General features: G+C 45.0%; 1 protein-coding gene across 3 annotated transcripts in view; it reads right to left on the minus strand.

Moving 5' to 3' along the window:
• KNL1 (kinetochore scaffold 1) overlaps positions 1-27,199 on the minus strand; it is a 225,701-nt gene that overhangs the window by 178,455 nt on the left and 20,047 nt on the right. For all 3 annotated transcript variants that reach the window (XM_078786619.1, XM_068130582.2, XM_068130583.2), the window contains 3 exons: positions 22,291-22,321; positions 8,924-8,983; positions 8,087-8,157 (listed from right to left, as the gene is read on the minus strand). In XM_078786619.1, the coding sequence (XP_078642745.1) occupies positions 8,087-8,157; positions 8,924-8,983; positions 22,291-22,321 (162 nt within the window). The remainder of the gene's footprint in view (positions 1-8,086; positions 8,158-8,923; positions 8,984-22,290; positions 22,322-27,199) is intronic.

The raw sequence follows: 27,199 nt of genomic DNA on the forward strand, positions 1-27,199 counted from the left end.
TTGATCAGGCATGGGTCGAGGCTGGACTTTTCTCGCCAACCACAGTGAGCCAAATACTAAATGGGAGGCACTTGTATCGAGCTCTGGAGGCACACATGGTAACACTGATCGCTTTGTACAACCTGTACTTCCAGAGATTCCTGGCAATGGAACCTGAAGAAAGGGCCTATCTGAACGAGTCATCTGTTCGTCTGGGAGAGGCATATCAGAGAGACATCAGCGGGAGCATGGAGCCAGAGAAGAATCTATGCGACATTCTCAAAAAAACATTGGCCATGATGGAGTCCAGAGATATGACCAAAAAACTGGAACAATTTGAGGTCAGCACAAACAAGATACAGCGCTTCATCCTGAACTACATGAAACAGTTTGAGACTATCCTTCTGTTCATTAGAAGTACAAGACAACGTGATCTGCTGCTGCATATGGAGAGCATCGAGTCTCTCACGAAGTACTTCTTCGCTCACGATCATCTAAACTATGCTCGGTTGCTCCCTCTCTACATTTCAACAATGCAGGAGACTGAAAAGCAGCACCCAGAACTGTGGAGGGAATTCATGAAAGGGAACTTCTGTGTGACAAAAGGATTGGCAGGCTTCACATCAATAGCCCCAGACCATGGCATTGAGCAAGAAAACCGTACACTGAAGGTGATTGGAGGAATCGTAGGGATAACTCAAAATGAGAAGGCGCTTGACAAGTTCTTCCTCATTGCACCTGAGCTGTCAAAGTCACTGCACGAGTTTGCGGAGGGATATGGTCTTGGTGAAAACCAGAGCAGAAAACAACACCACGAAATCACGGGGGGAAAGCTTTCCCGGGTGATGAGCCATGCCTCCAAGCTTTCTAGGGTGTTCCGTGAACATGGCGATCCATTTATGGAAGAGGAAGTAGACGAGGTCTACAACCTGCTCACCAAAGAAGTCATGAATGAAAAAGTGTCCAGCGACATCTTAGAGCGCAACGAGATCGGACAACAGATGTTCCAGCAATTTGCCACAGATCGTTTAGCTGAGGGAAAACTTTCTGTGTGGGACAAAATGACGAAAAGAAAACTTCGAACATTCAAGAGTTCGAATGCCACAACAGAAGTGAGATCGGGCGACAAGCTGATCAAAGTCAAAGAAGAGCGAGGATTGTTGCAGAGGTTCATCGTTATCTCACGGAGCCGACCAGAGCTCGACCTGAAAGAATGTATTGGCACCTATGAATTTGGCATCGTTCCACGTTCTTTATTTGCATCTGATGGATCCCTCTTGTTGGCATACGACAAGGCAAAAATCCTTCGTCAACTTGAGCATCTGGCTGAGCCTGAAGAGCAGGATGTACATGATCCACCAGGAGTGCCTATTTCGACAGAAATCAATGAGCATCAAGACGCGGGAATTGCCGCTTTGAATGATGCAGCAGCACACGCTGGGGAAGAAACTAATGACCCATCAACTGACTATGAAATCTCAAGCCAAAATTTGCAGGAACCCTCTCAGATCTCGCGAGATCTCGGAGACGGTGGGAGGGATTTTCGAAGCTCCACACGGTCTCCACGTTTTTCGAAGTTAAGTCTGTTCACAATTGTATTTTGTCGAAACTGTATTTATCTTTCGGTGTGTGAAGTTATTGTGTGCAACTTTGGTTGTTTCTCGGTGTTTATCTTTCATAAATTGATCGTCTGTTTGCCGTGTCGTGTCTTGAGGCCTTGTACAGTGTGCACTGTACAACTTTGAGGCTTTGTTTTTCTCTCAGCGGTCCGTCGTTTGTGATCCAATAACTTTCGTTCTCTGTATTCCCAGGCTTTTCACCCATAGCCTACTTCCTTGTGTAAATCTCAACTCAAAAAAAAAACAAACAAAAAAAAAAACACAACATTTCCTTCTCTGTTCTCATTCGTTTATTCATTCTTATTCGTTCGTTCGTTCTTCGACCACGTGTTTCTCCCCCATTTCCCCAGATAGTTTTCACTCATTAACCTTCAATGTTTACACTTTCCCCTCAAGTTATGTATTCCGTCATATTTTATAACACCTTTTTCTTCTTCTTCTTTAAAAGGCTGCTTTCGACTTGCTCACCAAATCAATTCATCCCAAAAAAAATATCCATCTCCTATAGTGCCTTTTTTCTACATTCCCTAAACTCTCCTGCACTCCATCCTCCATCCAGCGTCCTTAAACGTATTTTTAACTCGAAGGTCACAAGAAACTCATTTTGCAATAAATGTTCGTTTCCCATAAATCGTACACTTTCAAAAATCCAATCTCACCCCTCCCCTCCAAATCTTCCCCATAACCCCTCCCCTCCAAATCTTCCCCATCACCCCTCCCCTCCAAATCTTCCCCATCACCCATCCCTTTCAAATCTCCCCCCTTGCCCCCTCCCTCCTAAACTACCCCCTCACCCCTCCCCGCCAAGACGCCCCCTCGCCCCTCCCCTCCTAGACTCCTGCCTCACCCCTCCCCTCCAAATCTTCCCCATCACCCCTCCCCTCCAAATCTTCCCCATCACCCATCCCTTTCAAATCTCCCCCCTTGTCCCTTCCCTCCCAAACTCCCCCCTCACCCCTCCCCTTCAAATCTCCCCACCCTCATTGCTTCTCAATTTCCCCCCTCTTACTCCCCCTCCTCAAAGCGTCCTCCCCGCTTCTTCCCCCTTCAAACTCTCACCTCCACCTCCCCCAACCTTCTGCCTCGCTCTTCCCCCTCCTCAAATAACACCTCATTGTGGCTCACCCAATCACCATCAAACCTTTTGTCCGCCCCATCCTTCCCTTTCTCCGAGCTATTCTGAAATCTCTGACACACCTTCAACAGCTCTCCCTATCTCTTCCACCTCTTCCACATCTTACCCTACCCCTCCTCCCCCCTGTTCTGTATCTGATGCTCCCCCTTCCTCTTCATTAACGGTATGGACCTCAAACATCCGGGGCCTTCGTTCAAACTTAACTGATCTCTCCATACAGGTTGCTTCTGTCAAACCAGACGTGATCTGCTTAACAGAAACCTTCCTCCTTTATGATGTCTCTGATTCCATAGTATCTCTCCCGGGCTACTCCCTCCTCCGGTATGATAGACCTGAGCCTCGTCCTGGAGGCGGGGTTGCTATCTTTATCAAAAACTCTCTTCCTCACTCGCCCTGCACTGCACTCTCTCCACCTCACCCCCAGGAATACCTCTGGCTACGGCTTCCCCTTCGCTCCCACCTCTTGTTCATATGTGTGTTGTACCGTCCACCAAACAGTGATGACTCCATCTACATCTCGCTGTCTGATGATATGGACCAACTTCTATCTACTCATCCCAACTCTCTCTTCCTCATATGTGGTGATTTCAATTGTCACCATGCCAGTTGGCTGGGTGTGGGTACCTCTCTCACCAGCCATGGCTCTTCAGCAAAGGACTTCTGCGACTCACTGGGACTGACACAATCTGTCAATTTCCCGACCCGGATCTCAGTCAACGGAACATCTTCTCTTCTGGACTTGGTTATGACTAACTTCCCTGAAAATGTCTGCTGCTCTTCTTCTGCTCCGATCGGATCATCTGATCATGTCCTTGTTAAAGTGGACATCTCTCTGACCATCCTCAGGGAGCCTGCTCAGCGTCGACGAGTCTGGCATTTCACTCAGGCCAACTGGCACGGTCTTCAAGCAGCCATCAATCATCTGGACTGGTCTCCCATCTCTACGACCTCTGACATCAACTCATCCTGGGAATTCTTCCAAAGTAAATTGCTCTCTCTCATGCACAGATTTATCCCATCTCGTCTTCAGTTGTCATACCCTTCCTCCCGTCCATGGTACACGGAATCTTGTGGTGAGGCTGTTGCCCAGAAACAACTTGCCTTCGTCTCCTGGAAAGCAAATCCAACGGAAGGAAATCTCATTTCCTTTCACAAAGCCCGAAACAAGTGTGTGTCCACCCTCAGGAGAGCCAGGAAACAATATCTCTCCATTCTCAAGACCGAACTCTCTTATCTGTCTCCCTCTTCCAAATCCTGGTGGCGTCTGGTCAAATCCGTTTCTGGTGTTTGTTCCCCCTCCATCCCCTCCCTTACCTCAAACGGCTACACAGCTGACTCCGCACGTGAAAAAGCTGAATGCCTCAACTCTGTGTTTGCCTCTAAATCTTGTGTCCCAAACCCATCCCTCTCTGTACCCACCATACCCAGTCGTACCCTGCTGCTCCTGGACTCCGTGTCCTTTCCTCCTGACAAGGTGGAAAAGTTTCTGTCAACCCTCGACTCTGATTCTGCAACTGGACCCGACGGCATCAGCCCACGGGTCCTAAAATCCTGCTCTGCTGCTCTATCTCACCCTCTCTCTGTTCTCTTCACCCTCTCTTTTGCTCAAGGTCAACTGCCATCTGCTTGGAAATCAGCCAACATCACCGCTTTGCACAAAAAAGGTGCAAAAACAGATCCTAGCAACTACAGACCAATCAGCCTTCTCCCAAATATCAGCAAAGTCATGGAATCCATCATTGCTTCGGATATGAAATCTTTCCTCTTCTCCAATGGCTTGATCTCTGATCATCAATTTGGTTTCAGACCAGGTCACTCTACTCTGGACATGCTGCTTCTGCTGTCTCAACAATGGATGGAGGTCCTCAATGCCAAACAGGAAATTAGAGCTGTCTCCCTCGACATATCACGTGCCTTCGACACGGTCTGGCACCCCGCTCTGCTCACCAAACTCTCCTCCTTTGGTATCCATGGAAATCTCCACGCATGGCTGGCGGACTTCCTCTCTAGTCGTCGTCAACGTGTGGCCCTGAATGGGTTTCTCTCATCTCCTCTTCCTGTTCAGGCTGGAGTTCCCCAAGGCAGTGTTCTGGGCCCCGTGCTTTTTCTGGTCTTCATCAATGATCTCTCTGACTCTCTCGAAAATCCTCTCTATCTCTTTGCTGATGACTCCACTCTCTGCCGCTCCATTCCTCTTCCCTCAGATCGGCAGTCTGCTGCCTCCTCACTCTCTGAAGACCTGGACAAAATCACAGACTGGTCAAACAAGTGGAACATGTCTTTCAATCCTGACAAATCTCACACTCTTACTATGTCTCTCCGAAAAGATCGACTGGACAACCCTCCCATCTACTTTCTCAACAATCCTCTCCAAGAAGTTCTGTCGCTCAAGATTTTGGGTCTCACTATCTGCCATGATCTTTCTTGGGAAAACCACATTTCCAAGCTGGCCTCCAAAGCCAGTCGCCGACTGGGCATCCTCCGTCGTGCGAAGTCCTTCCTCGGCACACCTGAGCTCCTCACCACATACAAGGCTTTCATCCGCAGCTCAATGGAATACTGTTCTCCCCTATGGGCCGGTGCTCCTGCCTCACACCTAGCTCGGCTTCACGCTGTTGAAACCAAAGCTTTCAGAATTATTGGAATCTCCCGCGATGAAGCTATCTCTGAGGGCCTTTCACTCACTCACCGCAGGCAGGTAGGTGGTCTTTCTGTCTTCTACCGACTCCTCTCCGGCCTTGCACCCCCAGCTCTCTCTGTGCTCTGTCCCCCAAATATTCCTACAGGTCGCACAAGATCTGCCAGCAACCCTCTGATGGTTAAACTGCCGAAATCTCGGCTCTCTGCTCACCTTCACTCTTTCATTCCTCTTTTCTCCCGCCTCTGGAACAAACTCCCTCACTCCCTTCAATCCCACTCCTCCCTCCAGGTCTTTAAAACAGCTGTTCACCACCATCTCTTATCTTCCCCCATCCAAAACCTTGATCTTTTCTACCCCCGCTAATTCACCCCAGATCCACCTTGTTTGAAATTCCAACTTCTTTCCTGGAAGTCCTGGCAGTGTCCATATGTTTTATACCTCTCCCACCGCCCCCTTCCCATGCCCCCCCCCCCCCAAAGCCCTCGCCCTCTCTCAGATCTCTCGATGTCTCCATGTCTCTCGGTCCCTGCTCTCAAATGTTGTGTTTGTGTCCTTCCCCCTCTCTCCCCATCTTGTCTACCGCTCCCGATGTTATATGTTTTATGTGTCGGTTTGTCTTTCTGTGTGATTAATGTTCGCTCTTTCACGAGCCTCGATCTTGTATACAAAAAAAAAAAAAAAAAAAAAAAAAAAAAAAAAAAAAAGATCAGCCAAAACCCAGACACAACCACAAGATCAGGAGTGATCAATGAAAACGAGACTACTTCTCGCCATAGAGTGATAATCATTGATGGCATGGCTCTTGTTAACGGGATCTCCAAAACAGGACAAATGATTACATGCAGTGACTTTGCTCAATCGTTCATTGAACGCCTCGAAAATATTGCCGTGCATTATGACGACGTGAGGTTGGTATTCGACCGATACATCGATAACTCACTGAAAGACAAAATGCGCCTAAAGAGGACAAAGGGGAAATCAACATACTATCACGTCAGGGATAGTACATTGATCCAGAAGATTTCACTCAAAGATTTCCTTTCCAATGTGAAGACCAAGGCAGAGCTTACAGAGTACTTGGCTGTGAAGTGTCTATCTTACAGCAAGGCTCATCCAAACAAGTTGAAGAAGTTCATGGTGACATCAGGAACTAAGACCACGGGCAACACTGAAGTTCCAGACAGTCTACTCACGCACAGCCAAGAAGAGGCCGATACACTCTTAATTCTGCATGCTCTCACAGTCGACAAAGATGCAGAAGTTATCATTGATTCGCCAGATACCGATATCTTCCTCCTACTGATTCAGAGATTTCACGATCTACCACCTGCTACGAGGTTTCTCACTGGGAAGGGAAAGTTGAGGAGGAGCATTGCAGTCCAACCTATTCATGGCATGCTAGGAGAGAAACGTGCGTCTGCAATACTTGGATTCCACGCATTCACGGGAAGTGACATGTCTGGAAGGTTCGCTGGCAGGAGCAAGGACTGGTGCTTTAAGGTCTTCATGACATGTGACAACAAGATATGGGAGGCTCTGGAGTCTTTGGGACAAACTGATCCGTCACCAGAAGTGTGTTCCCAGCTGGAACGCTTCGTCTGTCTGCTGTACAAGTCTAAAGTTCACACGAAAGTAAACGAGCTTCGCTGGTTCTTATTCTCCAACCGTGCTGCTGAGGGAGAGAGTCTTCCACCTACCACTGGTTCGCTAAAGTTACACGTTCAGCGAGCACATTATATCGCAATGATATGGAGAAAGGCAGCAGAAAGCCATCCGTCCCTTCCATCACCTGTCGAGTATGGTTGGCAGTTACTTTCGGATGATGGGGTTTATGCCCCAAGTCGATGCCTGAATCCTCCAGCCCCAGAAGCAATAATGAATCTCGTGAACTGTGGGTGCAAGAAAGGGTGTATGGGAAGATGTAGCTGTCGCAATAACAATATTCCTTGTACTGAAGTTTGTGGGTGTGTGGGTTACAGTTGTAACAACAAAGCAAACATCAATGAACCGCGTGTGATAGATATGGATGAGGATGAATGAGGCATTCGTTTATGTGATCGTTTATGTTCATTCATCGTTTATGTTTAGGTGTGTGTGTATGTGTGTGCGTGTGTGTGTGTGTGTGTGCGTGTGTGTGCGTGTGCGTGTATTCAAAATAAATGTTATCAGTGAAGATTGTTTATTGAATCGATTCTAATTGGGAAATTATACGATCCGATTTCACGACGGCCGTCTCCATTTTGGCTGGTATATTGCCCACTATTTTAATTTCCTTGCATTTTTCTGTAAAAACAATGGCAGAAATGGCTTCCTTGGGTCTGAAAACATATAAAAGGACATATTATTCATGTTTATATGATATCTAGATACAAAGATATGCACAAAAGTGTATTTTCCAAATTTTATGGCGGCCATCTTGGATTTCTTCGAATTACTACCTATTAGACGTAAAAGAAAAAATGGAACCCTATTTTTTTTACATCTCTATAATATTCTGAAGCAGAATCCATTGCTAAATCAATTTTAACAAACAAAAAACACGAAATTACTAATCGCCCTAGACTATGTAGGCAAATACAAATTACATGTTTATCTCAACCTTATCGGTGTTGAGCAGACACCTACTCCCCCGTCACTCCCTTGTTAAAATTGCACAAAAACATTTCCCTATTTATATGATTTATAAAACATCCTGTGGAATGAGATACACACCTCACTCGATCTGCGGATGCAAAACTGACCCTGCGCACTCCACGAAGAGACTTCCTCGGACCACCTTCACTCTGCACATGGAAAGAAAACCAATGACTGTTAGTATTCATCACCAGAATCTGGCAGAAACACAGTGAGTGGGTTTTTTTTTCGCAAAAACGAGACTGCAAGGGAGGGATGGGGGATTTATAGGGGAAGGAAGAACTACAATGGTTGAAGTAACAATATCCGAGTGCCAACCCCTTCAATAAATCTATTTTGTCAAAATGACTTGCACCGACTCCCAACCATGAGGAAGAAAAAATTTAAAATAACAAAACAGAAATATAATAATAATGATAATAATAAAAATAAAACAGGAAGCTGACGAGGTGAATATCCATCACTATTCAATGAAAATCTGTTGTTTCTTTAATGGTAAAGGTGGCTGACTTAAGATCTTGAGTTTGAACCCCTATCGTGCCGTTAAATAACACCAGGTGTGTTGACTCAGCTTGCCATCCTTCAGAGGTCGACAAAATGAGTACTCAGCTTACTGGAAAATAGGGACACTGCATCAGCAGCACAGCATGGCTCCCAGCAATGACACAACCAGCAGCTACAGGCAGTATATGAAATAATAATAAAAACTGTGCAATGAGATCGCTTGAAAAGGAAAGGCTTCTACCATCAAAGCAATGGATAAAGGAAAGGAGTGTGCCCACAACAATGGAGACAATATCGAATGACGTGTTGCAAGGATAACCATAAATAAGAAAGCAAGGTTGACAAGTGGGAAAGACAAAGTACATATACCCATTGGGATACTGATTGAGTAACAGTCAATTCTGCACGTACCTTGCGGTTGTGGGCTGTCTCTGTGAGAACAGAGGGCTCAGTAGACTGATACTTAATGATCTGGATAAATGAAAAGGCCACATTAGTTCAAATTCCAGCCAACGCCAGGCATAATAAGGTGTCAACAAACAACAACAACATGCATTTTAAAGGCCATTTTCCCTGCTAGAGCGGGTGTTAGCCTTGTGGTCCCCATGACAATCTTCTCCATGTTGCCCTATTTTCTGCATCTCTCCTTGTTAAGCCCCTTGCCCGCATTTCTTCTTCCACCATCTTTAGCCAAGTCTTTCTCAGTCTTCCCCGTCCTCGACTTCCTTCTACATTCATTTCCATCACTCTTCTCAACCAGTCACTTTCATCCTTCCTCAACACATGACCAAACCATCTCACCTTGTTCCTCTTCACAGCATCAATCAAAGGCTCTATTCCCATCATCTTTCGCAATTCATCATTTGTCTTCCTCTCTCTCAACGATACTCCGCACATCCACCGAACCATTCGCATTTCCACCCTTTGTTGCTGCTCCACATTCATGACCCATGTCTCGCTCCCATAAATCATAACACTTCTCACACATGCAGCATACACCTTTCCCTTCAGGTTCAACGACACTCCCCTCCTCATCAGCACGCCACTCAGTTCCCAAAACTTCTTCCATGCACATCTCACTCAAGCAACCATTGCCGAGTCTGATCCACCTTCTCCATTCAGCATGTCTCCGAGGTAGCAAAATGTTTTCACACCTTCCAGCTTCACGCCGTCTCCAAGATCCAACTCAACATTTCCTCCATCTGCAGCTCCCTCTGTGCACACCTTACATTTGAATGTAGCTGCCACACTGGTTAATGACCCTCTCAGACCACTACATTTTTGATGAACCCACTCAGCGCACATTGTACATTGAATGGAGTTCACTCTGACACCCTTCCGGCACACAGCACACGGCCACTTCCCAGTTCTTTCCACCTCACCACATGCTTTTCCACTTGCCATCACCTTCGTCTTTCCTATATTCACCTTCAGACCTTTTGTCTCCATACATTCCTTCCACTTGTTCATCTTTTCCTTCAGTCCATCCATACTTTCCGCAATCAACACCAGATCATCTGCATACAACAACTCCCACGGTAAACCCTCCTTTACGTTCCGAGCCAGCATCTCCATCACAGCTACAAATAGTAGTGGACTTAGTACCGCCCCTGATGCACTCCCACCTTCACCTCAAACTCACCACTGTTCCCGTCCTTCGTCTTTACAGCTGTGCGCGCTCTTTTGTACATTGCCATCACTACTCTGATCAACCATTCCTCCACTTCTAACTTCTTCAATGCCCATGTCAATACTTCGCGTGGAACCCTATCAAATGTTCTCCAGATCAACAAACCCATGAAACAACTTCTTCCTCTTCTCCATGTACTTCTGCTGCAACTGCCTCACAATAAAGAGCGTGTCTGTCGTTCCTCTTCCTGGCAAAAATCCAAACTGCATTTCGTCGATCTTCACCTTCTTCCTTATCCTCCTCTCCAACACCCATTCCAATACCTTCATTCCATGCTCCAATAACTTTATCACTCGGTACGAGCCACACTCCAGAGGGTCACCTTTCCCCTTGTATAGAGGGACGAGGGTACTCAGTCCCCAATCCACTGGAATGCGGCCTTCTTTCACCACCAGATTACAGATCTCTGTCATTCTCTTCACACCCCAACTTCCTGCTGCCTTCAACATATCGCCCACAAGTCCCGTCGGCCCTCCCGCTTTTCTACTCTTCATTGCTTTTATCGCTTCCTCAACTTCCTTCTCAGTTATCTTCTCTGCCGGTCCTAAAACTGGGTTACTCTCTATGTTGCCATCCTATTCATTCTCTGTATTCAACAGCATTTCCATATATCTTTTCCATCTTCCTTTAATTCCATATGGGTCCACAACAATTTGTCCCACTTCATCCTTCAAGCAACTCACCCCTATCACATCACACCTCTCTTTCGCTATCTGCTTTGCAATCCTGAATACCGCTCTCTGACACTTTTCCAAATCCAAGCGTTCTCCGAACATTTTCCTACATAGTAGAGGAAACGAAAGTGAAAAAGTGGCTTAGAAATTGATTTGAAAATCATTTCATGTTAGAGACAGGCATCCAGTAGGAAGAGTTATGGCATGGGGTGGTGCATTGGGAAAGGGTGGATGCCAGCTGAGATTTTCCCGAAAAGGGTCATTTTAACCCCTTTTTGCCAAATTGATATTTTCAAAGATTTTGTAACTTTGGAGGTAGTTTTCAGATATACCTTGCAATAATATTTCATATATTTTATTTGTTATAAGTTTCCAATACCTCATTTCAAAGCTTGTGATGTCATACCCCTTTTACCATGTACACAGCAGCTAGATTCCATCCCAGTCATTTTAGTTCCGATACTTCCATAAAGGTAGCAGCAGCGGTGCAGCTGAATAATCCATCATCTTAAGATGGTGGATTATGACATTTTTGAAATTTCCAAATTTTCAAGAAGTCATGATAATTCATCAATAGAATTCTTGTAATGTGAGGTAAGTAATGCATGCAGATGAAGGTCTTTGTAATTGTTACTTCTTTTAAACTATAAGAAACTGAAAACGAAAGAGAAAGTAGCAAAGGGCGGGGCCTAGCCTAACATGTGCTCTGCACAGTGAACATACATAGTGAACACAGCTTGGCATGCATACACCTGCTGAACTACATGTATCTCTGATGAGTGAGACAGTTAATTGGATTTTACTAATACTAGGCCTGTTTTGGTGCTTGAAAAAAATCTTCCAGATGAAAAGATGACAGTGCAAAGTTACATGGTGTCCCAAAGCTATAAACAGTAGTAGGCCTAGCCTAGCTGTCCCAATTTTATGACAGTCACTTTTTTAACCCTTTCACTACTGCATGATTGTGCAGTTACAGTAGCAAAACGGTTAATACCATTTGTTTTGTATTCCAGGCAATGGACGCTGCTGCCAGTATTTCAAACCAAAAACGTAAGCGACCATCGACGCCGTCCCTTGGCAAATGCATCATTTGCCAAAAGGACAGAACGGGAGCTGCCGTGCGTCAGTAAACCCCACGTGGCATCGAATCATTGAGGAGTGCCCTGGCAACACGTATATCACACAACTGTGCAAAGTATCTAGAAGCCCTCGACAGGCTGCAAGATGAAACGCTTGATTTCGAAAAGGTAGTCTGGCATAAGGACTGCTTTTCAAGCTTTACTAGCAAGGACCACCTCCAACGTCTGAAAAAACGAAGTGCGACTCATGTTACATCAGAGAATAAAGACAGGCCCCAACCCACCACAACCCGCAGAAGTGTAGGTGTCATGCAGTGGGAGAAGTGCATATTCTGCCAAGAGAACACACCGGACAGTCTTCACCAAATTCTCACTTTGCCAACATCGACGAAAGTGATGGAGCGTGCCATGCAAATGGACCCAATGCTCTCATATCGTGTGGCGGGTGTGGCAGATCTTGTTGCGTCTGAAGCTAAATACCATTTGAAATGTTATGTAACATTCTTCAGAAATGCTGAAAAAGCTCGACACCGAGAAGGAGACTGGTGATGTCTTTGACCAAACTTGCTTACACGAACTTATGAGAGAACTTGATGTTGAACTGAAAGCAGGAAATATATTTTCTGTGAGAAGTGTTTGGAATAGGTACTGCAAACTGCTGTCCTCAGATGACAGCCCATGTAGTTATCACTGCAATCCTAATCCTGACTCAAATATTCTGAGGGCATTCAGAAATAGACTGAAGGCTCATTTTGGTGAAAGAGTTGAAATCGTTGCAAATGAGAGAAAGCAAGATTCACTCCTAATACTTCCAAAGTTGTCGAAACAGATATTGGTAAAAAACCTCATTGACATTTCATAAGAGAGTGAGACAAAACAGGCTGAGAAGAATCTTAAGAGTGTATTTCTTGTAGATGATGACACCAATCTTGGTAGGTCTATGTATCATTTAGTGAGTCGCATACGGTCAGATATTCAAGAAACTATCAGCTACACTGAATATGATGTTGTCGATTCAAAGCATGATCAGAAAATAGTTCCACAATCACTATACCTATTGGTTAGCATGTTTCTGGGAGAAAATGATCATCCAAACCACCATGATAGAATTCTTAGTATAGCACAAGATATTATATCTGTTTCACCCAAGAGCTGTGTCATAACACCCAAACATCTCGGTATTGGGGTGGCAGTGCACCATACAAGAAGCAAATCCCTAGTAGAGCTACTTCATGCTGCAGGTCATTGTGCTAGCTATGCAATGGTACAGAGGGTAGATACTAGTATTGCAAACACAGAGATAGAACATTACAAGGCAAATGATAACGTTGTCGTACCCCAAAATCTGATCCCTGGTAAGTTTGTCCAGTTTGCTGGCGACAATATCAACATTCTTGAGGAAACACTTGATGGCAAGGGGCAGTTCAATGCAACTCAGATTGTCGCGTTCCAAAATGCTAATATCAGTGTTGATGACGTATCAAGGCCTAGCACTCCAAGCAACACTACCATTGGTAAGGATCGATCTATCACTGCTTCAATCCCCCCTGATTTTCATGAAATCCTGGATTCTGGATACTCTAACAGTAGACGGCCCAGTCCAATCATTCCCTTGGTGGACTACCACTGGTTCAAGTTTGATGAAACCGACAAGTCAGTCATTCAAGCCAGGTGTAAAGACTTGTCATGGATTCTTAGCAGAATAGCTGGTAACAACATGGAAGACGGCCAAGTTGTCCCTGCTTGGACAAGTTTTAATCAGATCGTCTCGCCTGAACACACGACATCAGGGTTAGTTACAGTTGCCAGCATGCCCATAATTCCAGCTAAAGCAGACGATCCAGATACAGTCTACACCGTCCTCTCAAGATGCAAGTACATCAGTGAGTCAATGGGACAGCAGTACACGGTGGTGACTTTTGACCAAGCCCTTTACTGCAAGGCCAAGGAGATAGTATGGCTCAAACAAGCAGAGTTCAGCAAAACCATCATCAGACTAGGCGGTTTCCACATCATCATGAATTTTATGAAGGCCATTGGACAACATCTGGAGGGATCTGGCCTGAAGGAAGTCTGGGTAGAGAGTGGGGTCTTCGGGGACACCACAGCAGGTAAAATGATGGACGGAGACGCTTACAATAAAGCTGTGCGTGGACACAAGCTTGCAGTGGAGGCTCTTTGGCGGATTCTCTGGTCCAAATTTGAAACTTGGTGCGATGCCAGTCAGAAGGCACTTCCACATGACGCCAAGACGTGTGCCCTTGAAGTTGCCAATGCCTTCAAAGATCACGACATGGATGGTGCACAGAAGGCCTACACACAGTTGACGAGCATGAACGAGACAATCCTTTTAACAATCAAGGAATTTGAAGATGATCTACTGCAAAGGCCTCAGTTCAAATTTTGGGTCAATTAGATGGATATGGTCTCCATCTTGCTAAACTTCATATGAGCAGAGAGAGGGCAACTGGGAATTACATTTGACGTCATTTTCCAGGATGCTCCCATGGTTTGCTGTGTACAACCACACAAATTATGCAAGATGGGGCCCAGTCTACTTGGCTGACATGCACCAGCTCCCTCCAGCAACCCATCATCTCTTCGTTGAGGGAAACTTCACTGTCAAGAGGACGAAGAAGAAGTTTTGCCGGGTTTCAGTTGACCAAGCACTGGAGCATGTCAACAAAGTATCCAAAATTAGCAGTGGAATAATCGGCATCACTAGGAGGAATGCAGCACGTGACAAGTGGTGTCTGACCTATAATGAGAAATCACGTTTAGCTGAGGCAACGTACAAGATGTTTGGAATAGATGTTGACAGGGACATGGATGCTGAATGTGAGGTAAGTAACTCATCAGGAGGTTGGGCCCACGAGACTGAGGAGGGATGCAGAGGACCTGCACAAAATCATGAAAGAATTCCAGAGGCTGGACGTCTTCATCGATTCCGAGGACCATGTTGAAGACCTGGTGTGCCTTGGCACAAAGGACGTCGTCCCAGACTCCATCAAAGAAGAAGTCCTCAAGGCTGGTGAAACAGGAGCATCCCAAGTTGAAACATTCGTCTCCACTCACCTCATTGAGAAGTCAACAGACTTTCATGCTACATTATCTAGGAACAAAACACCATCAATAAGCAGGATGTACAAAGTAAGCATTCAACCAAGTGGAGTTGGCAAACAGAAAGAGATCAAAGCTGACAGGAATCTAATCCAAAGACCGTTTGTGGCAGCACAGGGAGGGAGAGATGTAGACCTGAATAACATCCTTAGGCATGAGCTTTCATCAGTCCCACGTGCACTAGCAGACACCAATGGGAAACTCCATTCTACCGACAAGTCCCAGCTTCAAGAAATGCTGACCAAGGACATAGAAGTGTCAAAAAACCTTCCCAAGAGTACAGCAAAAACCTGCTTGATCATTGATGGCCCTGCACTGATACAAGCAATTGGCAAGCCTGGGAAATCAGAGACTTTTGGAGATCTGAGCAATGTATTCTGTACCAGTGTCTTAAACCGCTTTGGTCCCATGTACTCCAGGGTTGATGTTGTGTTTGATCGGTATCAGGAGGTCTCCATCAAGTTTGGCACAAGGGAAAAAAGAGCCGGCAAAACCCGCCCAATCAGACGTGTCATCAGTTCAAAGGACGTGAAGCTCCCCTCCAACTTTAACTCATTCCTCAGCCTCTCTGCCAACAAGGCTGACTTGGCAGCATTTCTTTCCGGATCTCTCATAGAGATGGCGAAGAAGGAGCTACAGCCAACATATGAATTAGTTGTTGCCGGCGGGTTTGAGGATTTGATGAGGGTATGGATTTCTACCGGTAGGAGCACCAACTCCATGAACGCAAACCATGAAGAGGCGGACACCAGCATCATCCTGCATGCCAGGGATGCGACACTACAGGGCTACCAGACATGTGTCCTTCAATGCCGAGACACAGATGTCCTGGTTGTGGCACTGGGCCTGCGAGATCACCTATCTCCAGAGGTGTGGTTCAGTTCAGGATTGAAATCAAAACGTCCCTTCATCCCCATCCATCAGATCTCACTACCAGAAGACCAAATTCAGACAATTATTGCATTCCATGCACTAACAGGTTGTGACACAGTCAGCCAGTTCACCGGTATAGGGAAGAAGACTGCGTTGAAAGTGTTCACTGAAGTCAGCATGCCTCCAGAAGATGGGGTCTAAAAACATCAGTGACCAATTGATCCAAGACGTTGAGAAGTTTGTGTGCAAACTGGACCTAAAAACCACCCCTCTTACGGCAATTGATCAAGTTCGCCGAGAAATGTTCCTTCAAGGAAAGCGTTCGCTTGATGCTCTTCCCCCCTCCAAGGATGCACTGGAAATGCATATTCGTCGAGCAAACTACCAATGCCTTGTCTGGAAGGAGTCACTAAGCCCAGTGCAAGATCTGCCTGATCCAACAACCAGTGGATGGAAGAATGATAGTAGTGGAAACCTCATTCCCAATTTGATGACCCTGAGCCCTCTTCCAAAAGCTTGCAAAGATGCGGCTGTTTCCATGCAGGACAAAAGACCTGCATTAGTGCTTGCACTTGTAGGGGATCATGCACCAATTCACAGGATGATGATGAAGATGTGTAGGTAGTCGGAGCCCCGGTTCAAACTATGTTATCCGTAGGTTGTTGGCAAACAGAATAAAGTCTCAAACAATACTAGGAATCTTGACCATGGTGGTTTGGAGACATTTTCCAATGCATACTGTATGCTATAACATCACACTTAACAATTCCATGTACCGGTAAATACAAAACAGAAGATTTTTTTCACAATTTCTATGTATTTTTGAAGAAAAGGTTAATTTTCACCCTTCACTAATTGCCCACAGAGGGGTATTACATCAATCTTCCCTCACTAAAAACTGCTCTTCTATGTGAGGATTGATAAATAAAAGCAATTAGAACCAGTAAAGTTAGTTTTATATGGCATTTTGCCTATCTATTAGAAAGTGTAAGAAAATTATATATTTTTGCCATAGGTTGACCTTTGACCCCCACTGTAACCATGGTAACCCCTTAATTTTTTTTTTTTTTAAAATACTGATGCATTTTGTAGGCAATATCATCAGCAACAAAATGATGTATAAAAACCCCATGTAGAATAAAATGGCTGGGCAAATAAATGGGATATTGTTACAAACATCTCTTCTCTTTTTCAACACTTCGGAAATACTGATTTAGCAAAAAAAGGGTTAAAAATGACCCTTTTCGAAAAAATCTCAGATGGCATCCACCCTCCCCCGATGCACCACCCCATTCCCTACCTGTTTCCAGTGGATGCCTGCTTTTAACATGAAATGATTTTCAGGCTCATTTCCTCTACTAACATGCCTCCTGCACCTTTGCTACCCCTTCTTTGCAGCCTTCTTGGCTGCCTTATAACTTTCATGCTCTGCTTTTTCTGCTCCCGTACCCTTCGCCTTCTGCCACTCCTTGAACTTCTTCCTCTTCTCGTCAATCCTCTTTCCAACTTCATCATCCCACCACCATGTTTCCAAGTGCCTCGGTGGTCCTTTTGTCCATCCACGTACCACACAAACGGCTCCCAACAGACTATCTTTCATTGACATCCAACCACGTTCAAGCTCAACCACATCATCCTCTACCATACTCAGCCTCTCTTTTAATGCCTCCCTTACTGTCACCTCTTTCAACCTCCACACCTTCATTCTCAGTTGGTACTTCACCCGCCGAGCTCTCCTCGCACCTTTCACTCTTATGTCGCAGACAACGAAGTGGTGCTGTAAAACAGCCTCCTCACCCGGGATCACCTATGTGTCCCGGAGGTGCCCCCTATCTCGCCGACGCACCATCAGGTAGTCAACGGTTGTCGTCGACCCACCTGACGTGTATGTAACAAGCTTATTATCCTCTTTCTGGAACTGAGTATTACAAATCAACAAATCAGCTCCATCAGCAAACTCCAAAATCCTTTCACCTTTCCATTTCTCACACCATGAACCCCCTCAAAACCATCCATACTCCTTCCCACATGTCCATTTAGGTCTCCTCCTACCACAACAACTTCCTCATCTTTCACGTTTTCCATCAGCTTCTCTATCGCACACCAGAACTTGTCCTTCTCTTCATCGCTCCGACCAACCTGCGGCGCATATCCCGAGATGATGTTCACAAAGAGCTTTCCAATCATCATTTTCACCATCATCAACCTATCACTCACTCTAGTCACACTCACCACACTGTCTACAAACTCCTCAGAAAACAGGACACCAACACCATTCACGCCCTCTGGGCACCCTTGCCGCACAAACTTGTATTTCTGTCCCTGCCTACCCTTCACCATTCTCACACCACTTCCCTTCCATCTAGTCTCTTGCACACAACATATGTCCACTCTTCTTCTGACCAATACTTCAACCACTTCTCCTGATCTCCCTGTCATTGCCCCTACATTCCATGTCCCAAACCTCAGAAACCGATCTCCACTTCGGGCTGTACCCTGCCCATATGTAGTTGTAATTGTCATGGTTCTCTTTTTTGAGGCAATGTTTTTATGGCCGGATGCCCTTCCTGACGCCAACCCTCTTTGTCGCCTCTTACGACACACGCAAGGATATGGTGTACCTATTCTAACCAGGGTACACACCGGGGAGAGAACAGATGGGGAAATAAATAAATGAGAGGAGATGAGACTGGATTTTGTGAATTTAACAAGAAGAGGGTTACTAGCAGACTGTATGCACCTTGCAGAAACCTGGGCGGGTCGGAAACATTCAGGGTCGGGATGGGAGTTCCCAATGATTTTGAGGGCCTTGTTTTCCATGGCATCAAGAAGGGGTAAGGTGTGAGGTAGGGGCACCAACCCAAAGGGAAGGGCAATACTCCAACAAACTGTGAATGAAGGCCTTGTAGGTTGTCAAACGTTCAAACTAGCCAAGGGAAGACCTTGCACAACAAAGGACGCCAGGTCGGCAGCTGGCTTTCAAGCTCATCTTGGAAAAATGTTCTGCCCAAGAAAGATCATGGCTAATGGTGAGGCCCAAAGATTTGAGCGACCCAACCTCTCTATCGGTGTTTTGTTTCGGAAGTAGATTGGAGGGTTTGCGACATGGTCATTTCAGAGAGACATGGTGATTGCGTGGGTTTTCTCAGGGTTGAAAGACATTTGAATGTCTAAAAGTGCAAAAAAAGAAAAGAAAAAAGTTTCACTTGTGCATTCTAGTCAAGGTATTCCCAAACACTTCTCAGAGCACAAGTAGTGAATCTTACAAATTGTGAATGCTGCTGGCTGAGAACCAACCCTGGATGGGATGCCACTTCGTCACAAGCTGCCATCATTTAGGAAATAGTTTGGCCAAGGTTTAAGCACACAGCAGGCTGTTATTTTTGAAAGGCACTGCAAAATACTTAAAGTCCAAACAACACACTTTTTTGAGATTTGACTCAAACAAGGTTGAGAGCAACTAAAGGTGAAGTGCTACAGAGAAAAAGAAGAAGAGGAGGAAAAACTGGCAAAAGCTTTACCTAGTCCTGAAACAAGGAAACTTTTTCACAGGACCACTGTATAGGAGGGGATAAATAGGCCGGGCGAAAAAATTAATGTAACTACCCCCGATTGCGTACTTTTTAGGAGACATCATCTCCGTACTGGATGGCTGTTGGCTCACGAAGGAAGCGCATCCACCCTTTGTCAGGTGTTGTTTTTAGCCCTGGTCGGGTGTCACAGTCACCTTCCCCACTAGCAAAGCCAGTGAGGGGTCAGTTTTGATGTCGCCAACCCAACCATGCGACAGGTAGCACTGGATTATATGTTACCAGTGGCAGTCCCAAAAGCCTGACCTCAGGTCTTGAGGAGTGGCATTGCTGTGGAGAGAAAGACCCCAGAAATAGTCCATTGGGATTGGGAGGAGGCAATGCGGAGGCTAAGGGGGAAGGAAGCTCCTGATGTAGATCGCAACATCATCACCAACAAAAGCATTGTGGTGCAAAGAATAAACCGGAGGGACACAAGTAAGTCTGGTATGTCCTGTGAAGGAAAGGTTTCTGTTCGACAAATGGAACCTGCAGGTGAGGTAGCGACCTGCAGGGACAGAACCTGAGAATGGCCTGCCAGGCCTCTGATGCTTTTGTTTGAGATTGAAGGTATTGGATTGACTTGGGTGGAGGGGGGGGAAGTGGATTAAAGAACTGGTTGTGGTAAAAGCTGAAGAGACAGAAGCAAGCAGGAGGGTGTTGAGAAGTTAGGGTGGTGGAACACATACGAGAAGGCGATTACAGTTTCAGAATACAGACGTTGGCAATGGGGACACACATCATGGATGGGGCAAGGAACAGGGTTATCAAATGCATTGAGGAAGGCTGCAGTATACCTCTGTGATATTTTTGTTAGTGAGCTTGACTAGTGCCCAAGAAAGAATGAATAAATTAGGGATAACTATAGGGAGTGGAAAAGCAGCTCGACTTCATTATACATGAAAATAACAAAGTGATTGAAGAGATTATGAAGGATGAAAACAAAGAAATAAAATGTTTTAAAGAGTGGGGTTGAGAGAGAAGAATGAAAATTGATGTTTGACAGCAAAGGGAGAAAGAGAGTTGTAAAGGGAAGGGGGAGGGGTGATAGAGAAAGTATAATAAGATAAAGCAATGGATAAAACAAAGCGATAAAACAAAGCGATAAAACAAAGCGCTTGACTGCAGTTACTTTGTCCAAAGGCTGTGTTACCAAATATTAAGTTTAGGGTGTCAATAATTTTGTCAATGCCATCATTGGAATCTCCCGCGATGAAGCGGGCCTTTCACTCTCACCGCATGCAGGCAGATAGGTGGTCTTTCTGTCTTCTGCCGACTCCTATCTGGCCTAGCTCCCCCAGCTCTATCCCCCAAATATTCCTACAGGTCGCACAAGATCTGCCAGCAACCCTCTTCTGGTAAAATTGCCAAAATCAAGACTCTCTGCTCACCTTCACTCCTTCATTCCTCTTTTCTCCCACCTCTGGAACAAACTCCCTCACTCTCTTCAATCCCACTCCTCCCTCCGGGTCTTTAAAACAGCTGTTCACCACAATCTCTTATCTTCCCCCATCCAAAACCTTGATCTCTTCTACCCCCATTAATTCACCCCAGATCCACTTTTTTTTTGAAATACCGACTTCTTTCCTGGAAGTTCTAGCAGTGTCCATGTGTTTTATACCTCTCGCAACCCACCGCCTTCCCATGCCTCCTCCCCCCAAGCCCTCTCCTTCCCACAGATCTTCCAATGTCCCTGTTCTCTGCTGTTGTACTTGTGTGCTTCCCTCTCTCTCCCCATCTTGTCTCCCGCTCCTTTTATTGTATGCGTTATCTCCCGCCCAAAAACATTGTTTGTCCGATTGTTTTTTTTGTGATTGATGTTAGCTCTTTGATGAGCCTCGATCTTGTATACCAAAAAAAAAGGAGCTCAAAGTGGGAGCTTGTGCATGAATGAACTGGCAGACACAGAGAGTGGTGTACTATAAAACAAAATACAAGATTGGTACACAATGGACTAACACGCATGGTACACATTGGATTTAAACCTGAATTCCCTACATCATGAGTTAGGGGTTCAGATGGAAACATTAACAAGGTAACAATGTCACCTTAAACAGGTACTTACACACCAACATTCATTTATATTCTATCTTATTAAGTTGAACAGTTGTTATGATTAAAGCTTGCTGGTGGAACCATTATATCACATCCATCCATTTATTTATTTTCCCTTTGCAAGAGCAAAGCTTATGGAAGTGAGGTAATGGAGGGTACGAACTGACATAGGGGCAATAGCTGGACACAATAAGTAAAGAAATAAACAAAACGGAAAGGAGGGAAGATAGGAGGGAAGGAAACACTGCAACCTGCAAGTAAGAGGGTTGGGTTAAGAAGGGTTAACGGGTGAGTTTAACGAGTAGGGGCTTCCTGGAAGAACAAGTCTATCATAGAGTTTCTCAGGAGGGTCGGAGCACTGACAGAGCATAAAGAGCTGGACCAGATTTATAGCAATTGTAAAATTCCTGTAAATACATTAATAGTAGTTAAATAAAGTAGTACTTTCTGCAAATGAGCAGTCTCTGTTATGCATTTTGCATGCACATGCATGGTAAACCATTGGGCTTATAAATATTTCCAGTCATTACTGCGAGGGTTCACACCCGGCAATCGCTCTGATCAAGTCACAGAAAGATCATTTGGACTATTGAGACTGCGGCTCATACTGCCTTCCGGATGGTCAATTGTAACACTGGTAACCGTGTTGATGCCAACAAACGACATTAAAAGAAAATGAGTGGTATTTTATAACCATTGGCAGTCTATCAAAACTCACCGAAGTACGCCTTTTCTTGGTTAGCCGAGGCCTGGAAAGACAAGAACAACTAAAAAAAACACTGTATACATCGTCAAATGTTCTAATAAATGAACAACAACAGGCATTTTAAGGCCATTTTCCCTGCAAGAGCAGGGGTTAGCCAAAAAAAAGGTTATCTTTTTGAGGCAATGTTTTTATGGCCGGATGCCCTTCCTGACGCCAACCCTTTTAGTCGCCTCTTACGACACGCAGGGATACGGTGTACCTATTCTAAACCGGGGTACACACCGGACAGGGGGTACACACCGGGGTTCTAATAAATGAACCCTGCATGGAAATCAAATTAAGCATGTTATTTAAAATATACTGTTACGGACTCGGCCCTAATGTGTTGTTATGTGTATTGCTGTTGGTTCGAAGTATTTTAGATATTATGCTCACTGTGACTGAAGGGAACGGGTTGTTGTGAGTAAAAGGTTTAAAAGCGCTCCTGGTACAATGTGGAAAAAATCCGTACCGAGACCGGAAGAGGTGGAGCGAAGAAAAGGAGGTGGGAGGAGACCGGAAAGGGACGTGGTGGTTGTGGAGGCTCCGGAGCGAGCATTGTCGAAGGAATGTCGCGAGGGAACTTTTGAGCCTATAAAGGAAGTCCTGCCTTCAGCGTTGTGATCGCTGGGACTGTTCACATCTGCGTGTCAGATCGACGTCGGATTCGGATGAACCCTCGTCGCATACGTTCGCCGCAAGTACAAGCCCGCCGCCAATGGGACTCGCGCGCGTTGCGCGGCGTTCGCAGAATAAGGTTGCCGCGTCTGCTGGGTTCGCCTCCCTTGGTGGGTTGCCGAGGACGCGTGTGCGCGCCAGTGGCCCTTGAAGGAGACGGTGCGGTTTGCGGCTGCACGGTGTATGTGCATGTTTGGAGCGTCTTTGGAAAGCGCCCATACCACCGCCATTGTGCGGGAACTGGATCACGTGATCTCGGGGTTGTTTCACTCGTCCAAGCCTCAATTGACTTTGAGCGGCCATTGATCTGACGATCGCCGGAGCGACTCGACGTCGCCTTGGAGGAGTACAGAGACATTGGGGGGAAGTGCCGTGAGTTGGGTTAGAGCATCGATTCCCAACCGTTTTCTGATCGAGTACCACTTGGAGGTCCCGTACCGTCGCCGCGTACCACCTGGTTCCAGAAAAACTCAATTCGATAAGATATCAGGCTTATTTCAATTTAATGCGAGCGCTGCATCTGTTTCTTCTCCACCAGCTGGTCGATGCGGGGCATAACTTTGCTCACAGCACATCGGAAATCATGAAATATATCAGAAATCAGAAATAAAAAAATTATCAGGCCAAATCATTTTTTTTAAAGGTTGAGTCGCGAACCACCTGGAAGGCCCTCGCGTACCACTAGTGGTACGCGTACCACAGGTTGGGAACCATTGGGTTAGAGGGATATATAAGGTGGTACCATCTTAAAAATGGTGATTGTAATTGTGAATTGATGTATTCACCCTTTATGTGTTTGGGATTGTGAATATAGCCTTGTTCGTTCATAACCCTTGGTGTGGTCTCCTTAATGATCTGATTGATTTCCCCAAGGATAACATATTTTTCTGCCGGGGCTCCCCTCAAGGTTCGGAGGTCACCGAGACCAGGTAAATACGGGAGGACCCCGTAACAATACATTAAGGCAAAGAGCATAATTCGGAAATAAATCTCTCCTGTACCTTAAGAAATACATTAATCTGTTGGTTTTCCATGTCAAAGCTAATGAGATTACGACACAGATGCAACAACAGCAGCGCTGTTTACTAGGATAAGGCAGATCCATGGTTATTAGGCAAGCAATTATAACTAGAGCGAATGTATGATGTTTAATTTTTTTTTTTTTTTACAGTCATGTGAAAAAGTAAGTACACCCCATGTAAAGTTTTGACTTTTTCAACATATTTCAACATACAGCTATTTGATCTTCATTTCAACAATTTTGAAAGATAAAGGTGATATAATATAACAAATATCATGAAACATTTACATTTTGTAGTCCATTGTATAATTTAAATAAACATAAATGCAAATTTCACATGTGGAAAAAGTAAGTACACCCCTACATTTATCACTACTTCAAATACCTAAAATTAGAATCAGGTGCACCAGCTCAGGTGCAAATGATTAGAACAACGTTGGTCCGTTGGAGAGGATCTTGGAGGAACCTGGGTCATTCCATGTCAAATCATCAAAGAATCTGCCGTCATCTCTCAGATTTTTGTAAAACTTTGGGAACCAAAAGGGACCCATGAAAAACGGCAAGAACTCAAATATTTTTGCTAACAGCCTCTTAATTAGTGAGATACAGACTAACGAACTTTGGACTAATTAGCGCGACGTCGCGAATTCAAATGGCCATATCTCTAAAAGTATAACACCTAGAGAGCTGGTTTTGGTGTCATTTTAAAGGTATTTTCATGCCCTATGAATTTGTCTGGGCAACATTTTCCTACCTCCAACCACAAAAAAGTTATCACAAAATATAAACTTCAATTGTGAATCCCCAAAAAATGTATCCTTCAAATTTCCTCAAATTCATCCCAGAGGTACCTTATGATGTCAAGAAGCTTCCACATAAATTTTGTGATGGGCACTCCAATAGTTTCTGAGATATGAGCAATAATGTACATGTACATATGGCATATAGGTTCGAAAATCAGCATTTGTAATGTATTATACAATCAATAAGTGAGTTCAAGTACACAGTGTTCACTAACCTGACTTAGGCTTTCAATTTCCTCTTCAATGCAGCAACAGCAGCACTTGTTTCTTTCTTGGAAATACAATATGTCCTTCCAGTTGCAGTGGTTGGTTCAACAGTAGTAAGCACATCCTGGTAGTCAATAGTGAGAGGGTCTGCTGGTTCCGGAAATGTATATGATGGGGATGGTCCATGTGGATGGAGGAACTTAACATCCACCTCATGCCTCTCTGGGGTATGTTCCATGACACATGCAACCCACCAGTGACCATCATAATCCACTGTAACATAACCAGTTCCATTTCAGGAGAATGAAATTCAAACTCCCCTGAACTGCCTGGTATTGGTGATTCACCTCCACCATCATTGTCCTCACTACTGCTAATAGCGCTGCTGGTCACTGGTAATGGTATTTCACTCTGAGTCTCTACCACACCTGGTTGTCTTTTTGCCAGTTTCTTACGACACTGGGTACAGATTTTCTGTGCACTTTGCAGTTTGAGGCTTGGATGAGCGGCTATGGCTTTTTGGCTAACAGCTCTCAAGCCAGACGACTTTGGTTTTTCATGAGCTCCAAAGGGATTGCAGCAGGATTTCTGCTTCAAGATGAACTTTTCCTTGGCAGTCGTCATTTTTCTGCAGCTCCTTCAGAAGTGAACTGCCAATTTCTGTTGGTGGCAGGCCTGAGCATTACACTAAGCCAACTTGGACTTTCCCTGGGGATCTTAGACTGTGAAAGTTGCATCACCTCGAATTACCCACATGGGAAATCCCAGTTGGAATTCCCCAGATGAGAATTCCCCTCAGGCCCAGTTGAAAATGAAAGTATATGATACTTCAAAGCAATTGATGGTTGTTCCCTGTGTTCCCTGTCATGGCTAGGTTAGAATGATTGTATAATACATTACAAATGCTGATTTTCGAACCTATATGCCATATGTACATGTACATTATTGCTCATATCTCAGAAACTATTGGAGTGCCCATCACAAAACTTATGTGGAAGCTTCTTGACATCATAAGGTACATCTGGGATGAATTTGAGGAAATTTGAAGGATACATTTGTTTTGGATTCACGATTGAAGTTTATATTTTGTGATAACTTTTTTGTGATTGGAGGTAGGAAAATGTTGCCCAGACAAATTTATAGGGCATGAAAATACCTTTAAAATGACACCAAAACCAGCTCTCTAGGTGTTATACTTTTAGAGATATGGCCATTTGAATTCGCGACATCGCGCTAATTAGTCCAAAGTTCGTTAACCTGTATCTCACTAATTAAGAGGCTGTTAGCAAAAATATTTGAGTTCTAGCTGTTTTTCATGGGTCCCAATTGGTTCCCAAAGTTTTACAAAAATCTGAGAGATGACGGCAGATTCTTTGATGATTTGACATGGAATGACCCACCTGTCTTATTTAAACCTGACATTTAGTTTGGTTTGCTCTTTGTTGTTGAAGTGTGCGGCGTCACCATGCCGAGATCAAAAGAGCTCTCTGAGGCCTTCAGAAAGAAGGTTATAGATGCCTACGAGTCTGGGCAGGGATTTAGAAAGATCTCCAAACAATTTGAAATCAATCATTCGACTGTCCGGAAGATCATCTACAAGTGGAGAACATTCAAAACAACTGCCAACTTGTTCAGGCAAGGCTGCCCCAGCAAGTTCAGCCCGAGAGCAGACCGCAAGATGCTGAAAGAAGTCTCTAAGAACCCCAGAATGTCATCACGGGACCTACAGGTAGCTCTTGCCACTGTTGATGTCAAAGTGCATGAGTCTACCATTAGAAAGAGGCTGCACAAATTTGATCTACATGGGAGGTGTGCCAGGAGGAAACATTTGCTGTCCAGAAAGAACATCAGGGCAAGACTAAAGTTTGCCAATGAACACCTAGGCAAAGACCAGCACTTCTGGAACAATGTGCTCTGGACAGATGAGTCAACGGTAGAGCTATTTGGCCACAGTACCAGAAGACATGTTTGGCGAAAACCAAAGACAGCATTTGACCACAAGTACCTGATACCAACTGTAAAGCATGGTGGTGGAAATATTATGGTTTGGGGCAGCTTTGCTGCATCAGGGCCTGGGCAGCTCACCATCATATAATCTACTATGAATTCTTCATTGTACCAGAAGGTACTTGAGGATAATGTGAGGATTCTGTCGGAGAGTTGAAGCTCAACC

Source organism: Myxine glutinosa, chromosome 11 (assembly GCF_964187855.1).
Source record: "Myxine glutinosa chromosome 11, kmMyxGlut1.1, whole genome shotgun sequence".
Lineage (NCBI taxonomy): Eukaryota > Metazoa > Chordata > Myxini > Myxiniformes > Myxinidae > Myxine > Myxine glutinosa.